Source organism: Takifugu flavidus, chromosome 1, assembly GCF_003711565.1.
Source record: "Takifugu flavidus isolate HTHZ2018 chromosome 1, ASM371156v2, whole genome shotgun sequence".
NCBI classification, from domain to species: Eukaryota; Metazoa; Chordata; class Actinopteri; order Tetraodontiformes; family Tetraodontidae; genus Takifugu; species Takifugu flavidus.
In genome coordinates, this window is record NC_079520.1 from 19,341,067 (window position 1) to 19,356,010 (window position 14,944).

Here is a 14,944-nt window from a genome sequence, read left to right on the forward strand (position 1 = left end):
TGCTGGTGAAACAAACTTTAAAGGTACTTTAACATTGTCTTTTTTTTAGCAGTGAAAACTAGATATTATTTCCTTACAGTGCCATTAAGCCCCAAATGGGGAAAAAAAAGAAAAAAAAAGATGGTTGGAAGCAATGAACTCCACCTCCTGCACTGTATTTGAACTCAGCCATCTGAATAGCTCTACGCAGTACCGGCTTTGGCCAATAGATGACGCTGCGTTTGAACAAATGAAAATGCGCCGCCGCCAACACTGAACTCCAATTTGCTCCAAGGTTTAAAAAACAAAACAGAAAAGCTCTTTGCTTTGAGATAATTTATTTTATCAAATAAACTTTTTTCTACATAAAATAATCCATCCATCCATCCGTCTGCCTGCCTGCCTGTGCGCCCACCCACCCATCCATCCATTCATCCATCCATCTTCTGTAATCCACAGTTAATTACTAATCAGGATCAGCAGTCACTATGTGAGAAACAGGAACCCCCCTGGACAAGTAAACTGAACCATTTTGCTATAAGTCGATCAAGCTAATCTGTTCTTCACCATGACTCCATCAGCAGCTGATATAAGTCAAGTTTCAAGTAGAAAAAATTGTATCATAGCACCTCAATGGTTTGAATTTTTGCACAAAATAAACTATTCATGGTGTGCAACGACTGGGAGGGGGGGGGGTAAAAGACCCTACATGCACACAAAAAATGTGCTTCAAGAGTCCACACTAAGTCTGATGTTGAAACCACCACAGGACTGTGGAATGTGGAAAAAGTAGCCACAAAATGGCCAAATTTAGGTCCTTCCTGTTGCTTATGTCTTTCACAAAGACCTTTTTTTAAAACTTCACCATCAGTAAACAAGGATATGCCGTGGCCTCTTATCCCGTCGAATCCCTCCACTATGAAATATAGGTCAGGATATTATGCAGGTCAAATGGACGGAAACTGCGCTGACCTGCGACTGGTGATGCAGACAGCAGTTCAGATTACATCTGGTGATTAGAAACATGAGCTGCGTGTGTGTGTGTGCGTGTGCGTGCACGTGTATGTGTGCAAGGTAATAGCGGTGGTGGGGGGGCTTTCATGATTCTGCATTCTAAAGTGAACGATCCAAGCTTTGCCATGCTGTTCGCTGTGTTTTCCTCTCTTTACTGTTAGCTTGCTGCTCAGATGTCGAGCGTCAGCACTATTGAATTGTGTTAAACCTACCTCATAACTGCAGTAGCTGGTCATTTTTTTCTCCTTTAAGCAAATGTGATGTTACTGAGAAAAACTAATTACTTACAAGTTTAGTTCCCCTTTGTTTAATAGCTTAATCTTTGGCTTTGGTCTCGCTTTAATCATCAACCTGCTTTTAAATCTGAATAAATAATGGCAAACTCCTATCTAAAAATTTAAACTGCATTTTCCATCTATATCTCCTAGCTCTAAATAGTACAGAACTAATGCAACATGCAGTTTTTCTCCTATTTCTCTGCATTTCTTAAGTGTTTTACCAATTTATATTAAAACTAACACTGTGTTCTGTTATATTTGTAACTATATTTTGTTTTAAGCTTTAGACAAACATGTTTGTGAAAGAACGGCCTGGCAGATTTGATGTTCTCAGGCATTAAAACTAGACACAAAAATGTAAAAATGTTTCTCTAAGCTCTTTCGCAAAGAAGATCAAAGCAAAGCATATTTTGTCCGGAGTGCAAATGAGTTCCTTACAAACAAGATCAAAGCAAAGGACCTACCATGACTATAATCATTTCTAGCATCATATCAACGGTATAACTGAAATTTAATTTAGCATTTTGTTAGAGCTCATGTTTAGGCAGCTTTAGGAATAACACGTTATGCTCCACACTGGTAGATCATTTTAATAACATGAGATCCCAGACCTGACTTTTAGACCTAGATAAAGCAGTGTCCAAAATCACCCCCATAGCCTATACGGTGCATCCAATGTATCCAATGATGCATTGTGAAAAGTAATGGACGACCGACCGTCACCAAACAATATATCCCATCATCCTTTGCGGTGTGCATGGGGCTAACTATGATGCTAATTTCTAAATATGTTAAGAATCAAACGGCCAGTGAATATTTGAAATTTATTAAGAAAGTAGAAAACAGGTGTGTCGACATCAATCTGGTACCTATTTATTATGCGATGTTATGATGCCTTTTTAGGCATCCGAAAACAGAACTTTGCTGCTTATGTGTGGACGCCCAATCAACTTTATGTGCGTTCATGTATTAAAAAATACAAGGGTTGCAATACAATATTTGCATCAGTGTTATTGCAACATTTTAATGCTGTATGCAGTCAGGCGTTGGCGTCTGACCAACATCCTTTCCTCTTTGTATGATGTCATCCTTTACAGAGTGGTGGTGGTGATGGTGGTGGTGGGGGCGAGGGGAGTCAGGCAGCCGCTGAGTCTGAGACAAGCTGTTTCTCATCAGTCCCGCTTGGCCGGCTGCTCTGAACAACAACAGCAACATCGCTTTCTCTCAGCGCTGACGGAGACTGACAGTCGCCTGCGCTGCCGAACCATTAACAGCGCCACAAAATACCTCATCAGAAACCGAATCCAGTCGGGAGTCAAACACGAAAAACAAAAGTAAAACCCGCTGGACTCAACAAAAACGGAGCCTCCCAGCCTTCAAGAACAGTCGGGATGATCTGCTAACAATAAAGCTGTGGCAAATTGTCCTTTTAGTTGTTCTTTTTGTTATATTTGCCGGAGTCGATGACAGCCTGCCTTGACCTCAGCGTTTCACCCTTTGGTGATTTATTTGCTGAAGCCTACAGCTGCGAACCACGGATGAGGTCACGCTACGATCGCACACTCACTGTTCTGGTGCTGAAAAAAGCTGAGTTGCTTACAGGACAACCGCTCTTTGGGCTTCATCTCTTCCCCGCTGCCGACCAAGTCTGCTTGCTAAAGTCTTTCATTATGAACCTTTTTGCCTCCGGGCCAGTGGAGCTGCACATTTTGATAACCACAGTGGACGTGTGGGTTACGCGCCGTGTTTACTATGCATTGTGCTTCTGTGGTGGGACACGATGGCGTGCGCGGGGCAGGGCGAGCGCCGATGCTCCAGATGAGGGCGGCGTGAGGTGGGGTGGGGGTGTGGGGAGGTCATCTTTAACAATAGGTTGGTTTTGAATGGTTTGACTGGTGATAATATCTGGTTCTTTTTTGAGAGAGCATCCGCAGAAGCTGCTGTGCGTCGCTCAGGCAGGAAACCAGTCTGGCTGTCACCTCCAAGTTCAGCACTTCCCACACACATTCCTTTAGGTCCTCTACTATAAACAGCCTTGTTTTTGCTCTATAGTCCCTTTCCCTATCCAATAATCCCACCTTCTTTAGTTTTGTTTAACCAAATGATCAGATTTGCTTGCTCTGGTACAGCTTCCCTTCAGATCTACAATGTCTGTTTTCCTTATTATTTGAAGGTTGCCATTAAATCCTCAAATGTAATCTCTCCCTCCCGTTATTGTCGCCGATGGAGAATTCCATCTTTTTGTTTTTAAACCTCGCAGATGATAGATCCGTTCAGCTGTTTTTACGTCTTCTGAATCACAAAAAGACGGCCACAATGTTCAAGCATGCAGAGGTCAGAGTTGGGTAAAGAGAGAGCAGAGAGACTGATTCACACATGTGCTTTTAGTTAGCAGAATCCCATGAAGGGGGTTTGGAACAAACTTTACTTTTCACAGTTAAATGGCATTTTTCACACTCTGTCCACCACATTTAGTCGTGTCACGCCGGCAAAACACACATGCTGCCATCTTACCAGATCGAGGTCAACTGGAATTTGTATAATATGCTTTCTAAACATCCACAGCCCTCATTCTGCTGTGAGGATGGCAATAAATAATATATTTTTCCTCAATAATAAAGGTTTAAAAGTTTTTTAAGTGGAATTTTAAGTAAAAATTCTAAAACAAACCATTATAAGAAAAAAAAAGGTCTAGATATCAGGTGTGCTTTAGGTATGGTGGAAAATAAACATTTCCCTTTTATCTCCGTCTAAATAGAGGTCTGATCAATATCCGAATTGGCTGTTGTTGGGTTTGTAGAATGTCCAGTGATATCTGGGAGTCCTCCTCACTCCTCAGGGATGAGTAAAGACACTGGAGGTCAGTGGGGGGAGCTGGGGAGAATTTGTGTCTGGGTTTCAGCTTAAATAAAACCTTTGTTTGCCTTTCCATGCCTGAATCCAGAGAATTACTGTATGGAAAACCAGGCTGAAGCACACAGGAAGCACGAGAACGCTGATACGGCTTCTCTCGTCTCAAACAAAACAAAAATGGGAACAATCCAGTCCAGGTCGGGCCCAGTAGAGCAGATGACAGGTCGTTTGCAAGTATCTGGGCTCTTAAAGGACGAGTGTGTGAATGTAGACGGGTGCAGGACCGACATTAACTCCACCCTTGTAAAGTTGATGTTGGAACCAGATGAAAGGGGCTCCGGGCTCTCCCACAACTGCCTGCTGGTTTAGGGGAGGCCTAATCTCTTCTGCATCGTCTGCTGCGGAGAGTCACGGCAAACACACAGTGAGTGAACGAAGGCGTTGCAATGCATGCTGGGAGCACACGGCAGTTCAATTTTCTTTCTCAGTGTTTGCAGAAAGGATCGGGGCTCTCTCTGCCTTTAACTTCCTGAATTCAGATCAATCAGCAAGAACACCACAACAGACAGTATTCTAATTTCTATACTGTGTCAAATGTGTTTTGTCCATAAATAATTTAAAAAGTGACATGATGGCAAATGAAAAGAATATATGGGCTAATTGTAAAGACCAGGTTTAGAATACGATAAAAATTTTAGCCCATCGAACAACAATAAGCACATTAAATCATCTAACCAAGGTCAAAATCAGGGCAATTTAGACTTTTTTGGTATTTTTAAAATGTTGTAATTAGACACGCGTGCTATACAAAACACAACAACAATCTTTAATTTGACTCACAGTTACTCATATTCAGTACTTACATACTTGCACTCACAAATACGGATATGGAGAGTAATAGCCACAAACTGACTGATGTAGCCGTCCAGGAAGTTGAAATGCATATGCCAGAGAGGTAGAAACAAGGTGGAATACAAAAATATTCACTTCTGTCTGCACAGTCAACACAAACACACGTCAAATAAGTGCCAAAGGAATTTAAAGAGCTAAAACTAAAACGCTAGGATTAAAAAACAAGTTATATGAGCTTTGAGACGGCGTCCTCGACCAAAGACCAGCTCATGGATCAAGGTTTTGGCTGTTTGCCTTCCAGCAACAACTGCCTGGAGCACAGAGGACTCCTCATCTGTAGCCATGGAGGAAGGTTAGTGCTAATGCTGTTAGAATCGCACCTCCCACCACCCCTTTTCCAATCCTCTGCATATATGACAATACAAACCATAAATATGGTTTCTTGCTTTGTGTCTTTTTTCTTTTTAACATAACAGAGAAGATAGGTCTGGTCTCATAGCTGCTGCTCCTCAAATAGTATCTGAGCATAGACGGTGCCGCTGTGCTTTGCCGCGGCGTCAGGAATGGGCTTCACCAAGTCCAGCTCTGCATAGGTTAAATTCTCTTCCACTATCTTTGGCTGCAGATGAAGACAGAATACATAAAGGCAATGATGTCATCATTTGGCTAGACCAATAAAATTCACCTTCATTTATTGAATCTGTGATAATAAATTAAATACACATATATTAAAAGGACAGTTGAGATACTCACCAACATAACTTTTCTTGGCTGCGGTTTTAAAAGTTTGGGTTTCTGAGCTTTGGGAGCTGCAAGGCAGAGCAGACGTAAAGGAATGCACAGAGATCTAAGATAAGGTAACAAAAAATGCTCTGGCTTAACAGCAAAGACAAAAAACAATCTGGATAAATCGATATGCCAACCTTAATAAAACCAATGGCAACTTCACAACATACTCTAATACAGGAACTCTTGAAATACTACTAAAACCCCAATTTCATATGTCTTGTGTTTCTTAAAGCTCAGTTCACGCCGATGCCAACACTGTCATCTATTTGCCTCTTTCTTCATGGACGCCATCAAACTCAACACAAAGAGAATCTGAAACACAATTTCCATTTTAATGTTAGTATCGTCTCAGTCGTGGAGTAAATGCAGGGATTTGTGGCCTGCCGCAACACAGCGAGCATTAAAACCTGCACCAAAAATAACTCGTGTTTTTTTTCTGTCTGTGGGAAAAAAAAGAAGAAAAAGAAACATTCCACAGGCGACCCTGCACCAGGAGGACCAGGGAAAGAGAAACCCTCAGTTTGGAACGATGCTTGGATGTGGCTAACAATGTGACTGGACACAAGTGAAGAAATCAAAGCCCAAAAGATTGAAAACGGCTGATGTGAGCGTGAGACCAGAAGCTCTCGTGTACCTTTCACTGGTATCTCTGGGGGCACCTCCTCCTGGTTCTCTCTGCTCCTTTTCTTCCTGTATCTCCTCTCCTTTTTGGGCAGAGCTGGAGACACACTGACCAAACTGGTGACCGTCTCGCCTGAGCTAAATCCAGAACAGATTATCAGAGGTTCAGTGCAGTTGGCAGCATCAGCTTGGCTTTTATTTAAAAATAAACCTCACTGTAATTCTAATCTTACCTGTTCTGTGGACTTTTAACCAGGTGGTAATTATCTAATGGGAAACATGTATTTAGAAACATCAGATGTTCGTTATGCTAACGGCTAATGTCGGAGGACCTTATAGAACTGCTAGAGAACATTATAGACTGAACACAGGGAATATAAATGTGTGATAAATTAAGAACGGGTCAAAATGGTGCTGTTTTAGTGTGATAGCTGACCTTTTAACCTCTGCTTCCTCTGTACGTATTGGCAGGTTACTGTCACTGTGAACAGGCACATGCAGAGCAGACCCACTGAGCAGATGAGCACCGCACACAGGTAAACATCTGAAACACAGAAACACACCAGAACAAATATGAAACCTCATCACACCCACACGAACCCCCGCCGTCCTGTCCCCTTCCCTTTCACCGACTCTACTACGTTGTTTGGAATGGGCTATATTTTGCCTCCACCACACACACTCAGCACACTAAAAATAGGAGCGCTCACCTTCAAACAGGCTCCACAGGCTGTCTTTGGCCTCGGCGGCTGGGACAACATGCACTGCACGGGAAAAGAAGGAGAGACGAGAAACGTGAACTCTGGAGTCTTCCTCGTGGCCTCCCTGAAGGCTGATCCCTCCCTGGGGCTTAAACAGAGCCACGTGTGGGAGGTAAATGAAGGGGGAATCCTGTCAACCTGGACTTTTACTGGAGGAAAAATGATAAACTGCATAACAAAATAATGAAATAACCACTTTAAATGTAAGTCTCATCACGCATTTTGTGGTTTTTAAATGATAAATAAGTCGGTGACGATTTTTTATTGTTTTGTACCTCTATACGTCCACAATATATTTATATAGTATATGACCATAAACCTCTGTGAGAAACTTGATTCAATACACACACACTTATTTTACAGCAGCATCAATACTAATTAGCGTCTTAGTAGTGGTTTTTTTTTAGTATTTAAGTGGGTCCCCCGGCGTGAGGATAGAATGTAATCCACCTTGTCTCTACAGTAGCCCAGAATGGACAAACATGTGCAAAAGTCTAATTTTGTATTCTTTTTTGCTTTAAACTAATGACCCAACACTAATTTACCTTCCTTAGAGTAAACTTATTTAAAATGCTTGTTTTCAGGAATCGTTCAGCTGCTCTGCTTTCTCCAGGGTTCTGTCAGAGAATTTTTTTATCAACTTGCATTTGCAAATACGAAAAGCCCAAGAAATGCAGCCAATGCCTGTGAAATCTGCATGACTGACCATCACGAGCGGTAACAAAACAAAACTAAAAAAAACTGTTGCCTAATGAATAAAAACTTTCTGACATCACTCTTTCTGTTAGGCAACACTTATCGGATGTTTCACGTCACTACATAGACACTAATAACAGGGTTCAGACCTGTAAAAAACAGAAGACCACACACGTTTCACCCACCCACATTAAGCAATGTGATCTTCCCCAGCCGTCTAATTAGCTGCCTTCACGCTATGTTCATGTTGAATTGACACCAGCTAATTAACTATAACTCCGTTATTGCGCTCCTCTAAGACCTGAAATCAAGAATTCGCCATTTACCTTCATCCCAGTCCGTGAAACAAAAGCGGCCTGGAATGAAAGTCCATTTTATTGCATTCAGATCAGAAGTGTATGATGACATTGCCACAATGATTTCGGTGTGTTCAAACTCTGCTCTGCGGTTGACTTGACACGTCTCAAAAATGTCAAAACTTGTGTACATAATTAAGTTGGCAAGAAAAGACACGACTGGATTTCTTTGCTGTACTTAAACTGTTTTAACAGCTTTTTTCACTGCAATGTTGCGGAAAATAAAATTGTTTTTAAAAGATATCTATCGACATTATCGAGACTGGCTAAAAGTTTGGTCACTCTTTAAGACAGTTTAACTCTCACTGATGATGATTCTTGTAAATGTCTTCCTTTAACTGCCACTTTTAAATGGAAACATCCAAACAAACGATTTCTTTTTTCCTACAGACTTTTCAGGCCGCGCTGTGGTTCTTTTCTTTTGGCCCAACTAGTCAGCGCTGTAAACATCAGGACACAGATGTGAGCAGGCGACAGAAAGATCCTCTCTGTGAGCCACTGCTCTCATTTGTTGGATTATAAAAGAACAGTGATGAATAGAAGCGCAGCACAGCGACACTCTATGTCTCTGATAATTCTCCTGTTCTTTTCCTGTCTTTCCCACAAATTAGCATATTCTGTCTTTCATTGCAGGCACATTTCTGTTGGCATCTTGAGCGTCTCTTTTCTAATCATATTTTGGATATTTGGATAGGTTTGCAACCAAACTAGCAGTGGAACATTGCTTTCTGCACTTAAAGTGCCTATTTGAGGCTTTAAAACCAGCAATGAGAACCTCTTGCGTTGCATTATTGCTAGCATTAGCATCACTAGTAATGAGAAAAGCAGCTTGCATAAAAAGAAATGTGACTATTAATTTAATCTTTGTCACTGATCTGATGCCTTTGGGCAAATAGAGTTTTAGAAAAGTGAGGGAAGAACAGACAATGAGCTTAATCATGAATCCATAAGGTCTTGGCTCCTCATAAAGCCCGGCTCCATGACCACCTTGGGAAAGGCTGTATTAAGGGGTAATGCACAGGTTACATGATGTTATCAAAAGAGTTCTGTTACACCAAGTGTTAGTTCTCAGTTGTTCCGAATGAAGCTCTCTCCCGAGTCCTGATCCCTGGGGAAACATTAAAATGCACCAGTACTGTTGGAGCTCTCCCTCAAGTCACGCTCCTCTAGATGTTCAAAGCTACTCAACTGCCTTCAGGTGTTTGTGTAATTCAGAATTGTTGCTTTTCTGTCCTAAAGAATCCACCATTCCGATTAATACCTCTGCCAGTGGGACTGGCTTTTCCGCGGCTCTTCCAGAATAGTTCTCCACATCCTTTACCACAAAAGGCCGCGCCAGACACGAGCCGGCTCCCCACACAAATGCCCCTTCAAGCAAACATTCCGACTTTACTGTTCTGAGCACAGCTGGCTCTTGTTCCATCGCTGTCCAAACTCTCCGGGCTCCCTCCGCTCTACTTTTGGGAGGGAAACTCTGTGTCAGGCCCAACGTCAGCAGCTCACCCTCAGGTCTCTAAATGCCCCGTCTGAGCTGTGGACAACCTGGAAGTCACGGCAAAAATGCTCCCATGGAAAATGTGGTGAGAAACTCTTGAAGACCGACAGAAGAGCCGCAGTGCCCCTGAAGATGGTTGGAGTTGAGAAACTTTGTGATCACTTCTATTTGAAGATAAATCCCTCTGATGCCATAAAGGCTGACCTTCTCTGACCTTCTCTCTGGACCCCTTGCTCCTTACGTCTTTGTGCAGTTGTGAAAAGGTCATCAATCTGCACTCAAGCATCCAAAGTTTGCAACCTGCTAAGTTCCTTCCAATCTTATTGAAAGCGTACTTGCTCCGCCCCTTTCCTCAAGTACGCATCAATCGTGACTTGCGGGGTCTTGGGACAGCAACTGTAGGTATCCCACAATTCCCCTGACCAGGAGCCATACCAAAGTCAGTAAGTGTGTACCTCAAAGTATGTACTGACTGGCAGATATGTGATGTGCATGAAAGAGTTTGAGCCATTTACACACTAATGAAGGTTATGAGGTGATGATGCTGGTCCTACATGACAGAAACCTTCTCTAGCTCTTATTGGTCATCAAGGCAGGAGTCATATTTGTTCTGTTCTGACTTATAAGCAACAATTAGAAAGTTTGTAGCAAGACAGAGACAGAAATCAACCATTACATCACTGCTGTCGGTCAAATCTGAAACGAGACGCAGCTGGATGCTTTTTGTGGTGTGGGTTTGTGGTTTCATTAAACTGAGCAGCATCTTAGCTTGATCCTTTGTTTTGCCCTGCAGCCTTGTGCCGGCGGAGTCACTGAAAACCTCCCTCTGTTAGCAGGAGTCACAGCCTCGGCTGATTGTGATTACCCTCCCCCCACACTGGCACCCCCTCCTCTAAATGTGAAACTGGACTCTGCACGGGAATCACATCACACAGTTTGTGTTGGAGAGCCGAACTCCGCTTCCAGCTGAAGCGTCAAACTCTTTCACGTGTCCACATCTGGAAGCGGGTCACTCACGCACGTGTTTCTGCTGCTGGAAGCTCAGACAAACCTGCCATTAAAGCACTTTTACAGAGTCTCCGTTGCATCTGTTGTGGTTGCAGGAATAGCTGTGAGGTCGCCGCCCTGCGCCAGCAGAAGCGCTGATGTCACTCTGTGCAAAAACCTGCTGCTACTGTCTGCTGAGGACGAGGACCCGAGCAAAAATGACTGTTGACTGCATGGCAGGAAGAGATTTTCTGTGCCTGCTTTGCGCCATTGTTTGAAATCAGGATCCAAAAAGTAGTGCCCTGAATCTGTGGTATTTGCAGCATTAGAGTTAAGGTGAGGGGTTTCATTGAAATGATGGAGCAAAGGAAATTCCCGTCAAACTCTGAATTATCGGTGTCTCGACCTGACTTTTTGTGTGACGGAGAGGTCAAATTTGAACAAAGCAGTAAACTGCGCCCTCACCTCGGAGTTCAGTGGTGGCGGTGTAGTTTGTCGAGGCCTTCCAGCGCTCCTGGTGCTTTTTAAACTCCTGAACCCGGCACATGTAGAGCCCCTGGTCCTTTTCGGACACTTTCATGATAAGGAGGTCAAAGATCTTCCCTTGCTTCACCACCGTCAGCTTTATTTTGGGCCATGGGAAGCTCTTTGTGTAGTTGCCGTAGAAACGCGCCTTCCTCATGTTGACACGAGCAATGAGGAGTTCACCTCCGGGCCCGTCCGCGCCGGCCGGGAGGAAGGTCCATTTGACCACAGGCAGGGTGGTGTTGCGGCGCCGCTGGGACACCACACAGGACAGCGTGATATTCTGACCCTCCTGGACCACCGTGAAGGGGGACGGCGTGATGGTGACGTTGATGGCCAAGCACAAATCTGGAAGGAAGGAAGTTAGTTCACATTCATTAGGTTTATCAGTGCTGTGAATAACGTTTTGCTGTGTGGTGCGTCTAATAAAAAAAGATGTTTCTCGTGGAAAGTTGATAAAAACGGCTGCACATAGTTGACCCACAACACGAGGAACTAAAAGGGACTAATCTATTTATATCACAGTTTTTAATGAGAGTTTAAAAAGGGGAAGATGGACCATTTCCCTCATTATTTGGCTGTCTTCTCATTTTCAGGTTGAAGAATTCGAACAGAACAACACAAAGTTTGTGTTTCATTTTGAGATGATGATCAAGTCAGATAGATTGTGTCATTTTAAATGAATCTATAACATTCATTAAATGTTTCATTTAGCAGTTGCAATTATCAAATTTCATCATCATTTACATTTACATAACATTTACATGCTGGGGATGATCGGATTAGGGTTAAACTAAAGATTTGAATCTCATAAAACTCTTAAAATGTCTGTTTTTAGAGTTTCAGATTTCAGAGAACTTAGATGTGAACATACTTGATACTTTAAAATTGTATTTATGAGATGTTTCTGATTAGAACCCTGCCTCCGGATCATGGGGGCAGCCTGTCAGAACAGCAGCTCCAGTTGGCTTTGTTATTTCTCTGCAGCCTTTTTTTCTTTTCCACCCGTCCTGCTGACAGGCAGTTTTTACTGGCACTCTGATGACATGTGTCTGGTGAGCACTGAGCAACAAACTTGCGATAAATCACACGTCTGATTCTTTCCATCGTTGAGCAACATGCAGCTCAGACGCTTCCTCCTGGACTCCAGTGAAGCTGTCGCAGATCTCTCCCTAATCTCCTCAGCATGAAACACACAGAAGTCCAGCTTTGGGTCAGGAATGTGTTCCCATCTTTGCAGTCAACTGTGCCACACTTGCTGGAGGATCTCTTCTCCTAACTCAACAAGAGGGAGCACAAACACCCCTCATCTAGAGGAAAGTTCCTCCTGTTCCCTGACAATCATCTCTGACCTTTCTTATTCTACTGAATCAAATCCACTTTTCTCACCTTTAAGCAGTGCTCGAGCCAGAAGAGCAAAGACCAAGGAGGAGATCTTCATTTTCCACGACTGCAGCCTCCATAAACTCCAAGTTAAATGATTCTGAAGCCCCAGATGTGCTCCTCCTCCCCCTCTCCCCTTCTTCTTCCCTCTCTCCCTAGTAAAAGAGTGTAATATGAAACACCCGAGCACTCTGGTTCTACTTAGAACTTCCCTTCTCCCTCCCTCCCTCACTCCTGTCACACACAGGGGCAGCAGCATTTGGCTCATGGCAGCACACAAACTTGCACACGTGAACACAGCACAGACAGGTGAGTGTGTGCAAGAACACACACACATGCACACTAACCTCTGGCATGTGATGGGGAAACATAATTTTCCAAACAGGATGCAGGTGTGTGGGAAAACAGGTCAGGTGTGTGTCTGCTTGTGTGTGTGTTTGTGTGTGTGTGTGTGAGAGAGAGAAAGTGGGGTGGGGGGGCGAGCTATCTTGTATTTGCTGCATTTTGAGGACCATTATACTCATTCTTATAACAAAGTCAGGACCCTTTTTTTGGAAGTGAGTACATTTTGGCTTTTTTTCACGACTGAAGATTTTGGTTTTAAGGATGAGGTTAGACTTATGTTAGGGTTAAAGCCAGAGGCTTCATTGGAATGTTAGGGTTAGGATGTGTGTGTGTGTGTGTGTGTGTGTGTGTGTGTGTGTGGAGGTTGTTGAGATTGATGCCGAGTCGACCGTCGAGTCTGGTCTTTTATTTAAGAACATACATGAGAGGTGGAAGGAAGGAAGGAAGGAAGGACGGATGGGGGGGGGGGGGGGGGGTAAGGAGGACACAGTGACTCAACATTCTACATTTTAAGTTGTGTGTCCCAGCCTTCCGTCCGGCTTTCTAATTTGATCCCTCCCCCAGCATTGTGGATCCTGAATTGTTGTGTCTGAGGGTTTGGTGTGTGTCTCCTGTGTCCTGCAACAGTATCCCACAGTGAATCTTTGTCCTGTCTGCAGCTCTGTGGCCACCCTGGACCCCCTGATACGATTACTTTAATTTAGCATTGTACGTATGTGTAGAAGGTTTGCTGAAAAACCTGGCTGTTGCCATGACGATGCAACCGGAAAGTGAGATTCTCCAAAGGAGCCTTTGCTCATGAGAAAGACAAATGTGAATGCATATCTCTTCCCCAATTTGCAAACGCAGGTCAGCAATGTTAGCAATGCATTTCATCACTGACATATTGCAGCTGGAACACTGAAGTTCTGATTAGGTGTTTGTCCTGGAGTCCTGGACTGTCTCATTTATTTTGACAGTGCCCCCTCCTTTCCCACTTGGCCCGCTGTGCTTTCTGCATAGCTGCAATGTCAACCACCCAACCTGTTAGCACGCTAGCTAGATGGCAAAATGTATTACACTGACGAATCTGTTAGATCAGGGTTAGGTTTGTGTCTGGACTTGTGAGACAAGTCAGTTCTGAACCTGACAACTGATCCAAACAATACCATGAATTGTAATTATTTTCCCCAGTATCCTTTCTCAAAACTCCATTTTTTTAGTAAGTTTTTTTTAAAATTGTATATCGTAACTACCAAAAAAATTGCTGTACTCTTCAGACTTGATAATTGTCTACATTTTATACTTGCAAGAAATGTATCCCCCCCTTGTGGCCGGCCAGGGAAGTGCCTGACAGGCTTTTCATTTCCAGCTGACTGCAGTTGAAATAACCTCAGTAAAAAAAAGTGTCTTTAAAACAGTTTAATGAACACAAACACACATTTCACATACTTCAGACTAATCACAAAGTAGAAAATTAAGAATTACCACAAGCAGGAAAACAGAACCAACAAAATGTGAGGGCTGTCATGCTGCCTGGTTGACCTTCCACCTAGACATCACAACGCAGCCCTCATATCAACTGGCGAATGACACCGTTTGACCTTTGACATCACATATCCTAGGAAACCGAGTGCGAACCAGGTGTTGCTGTAACTGCTCAATGTGGGTTTGTGTGGGTGGTAGGGTTCATAGAGGTCAGCGGAACTTTGTAATAGAACTCAAATCTGTGACAGATAAATCAGAATGAAGCTATAATGTTAAAACTTGTTTTTTCAACAATATTTTCTAGTGGAGTAAACATCCCATGTTATGAAAGTTCAGCAGGCATCAATAACAAGAGGCAACATTTAAAGAGCTTATCTTCTTTCTTTTTCTTATATAGCGTCTTTTACGATCAAAATTGTTTCAAGGCACTTTCCAGAATCCCAGACAAGCAACAGTGGCAAGGAAAAACTCCCCTTTAACAGGAAGAAACCTTGAGCAGGACCAGGCAGGAACTCTGAATGTGGTCCAGCAGGGGGCCGATAT

The 14,944-nt window shown here is 43.2% G+C and overlaps 1 protein-coding gene across 2 annotated transcripts; it reads right to left on the bottom strand.

Annotated features, from left to right (window-relative positions):
• Window positions 1–4,927: 4,927 nt before the first annotated feature.
• Window positions 4,928–12,777, bottom strand: vstm4b (V-set and transmembrane domain containing 4b). Of its 2 annotated transcripts, XR_008952243.1 has the most exons (9): window positions 12,596–12,777; window positions 11,147–11,554; window positions 7,097–7,150; window positions 6,823–6,930; window positions 6,620–6,653; window positions 6,400–6,524; window positions 5,730–5,785; window positions 5,404–5,595; window positions 4,928–5,310 (listed from the first exon to the last, which is right to left on the bottom strand). XR_008952243.1 is itself a non-coding variant. In XM_057044173.1 (8 exons), the coding sequence occupies exons 1-8, from the start codon at window positions 12,645–12,647 to the stop codon at window positions 5,470–5,472; spliced, it is 963 nt and encodes a 320-aa protein (XP_056900153.1). In that variant the 5' UTR covers window positions 12,648–12,775; the 3' UTR covers window positions 4,928–5,469. The 2 variants fall into 2 exon arrangements, 1 of the variants encoding a protein (XP_056900153.1); XM_057044173.1 differs by having other exon boundaries at window positions 4,928–5,595; window positions 12,596–12,775.
• Between the last annotated feature and the right edge of the window lie 2,167 nt (window positions 12,778–14,944).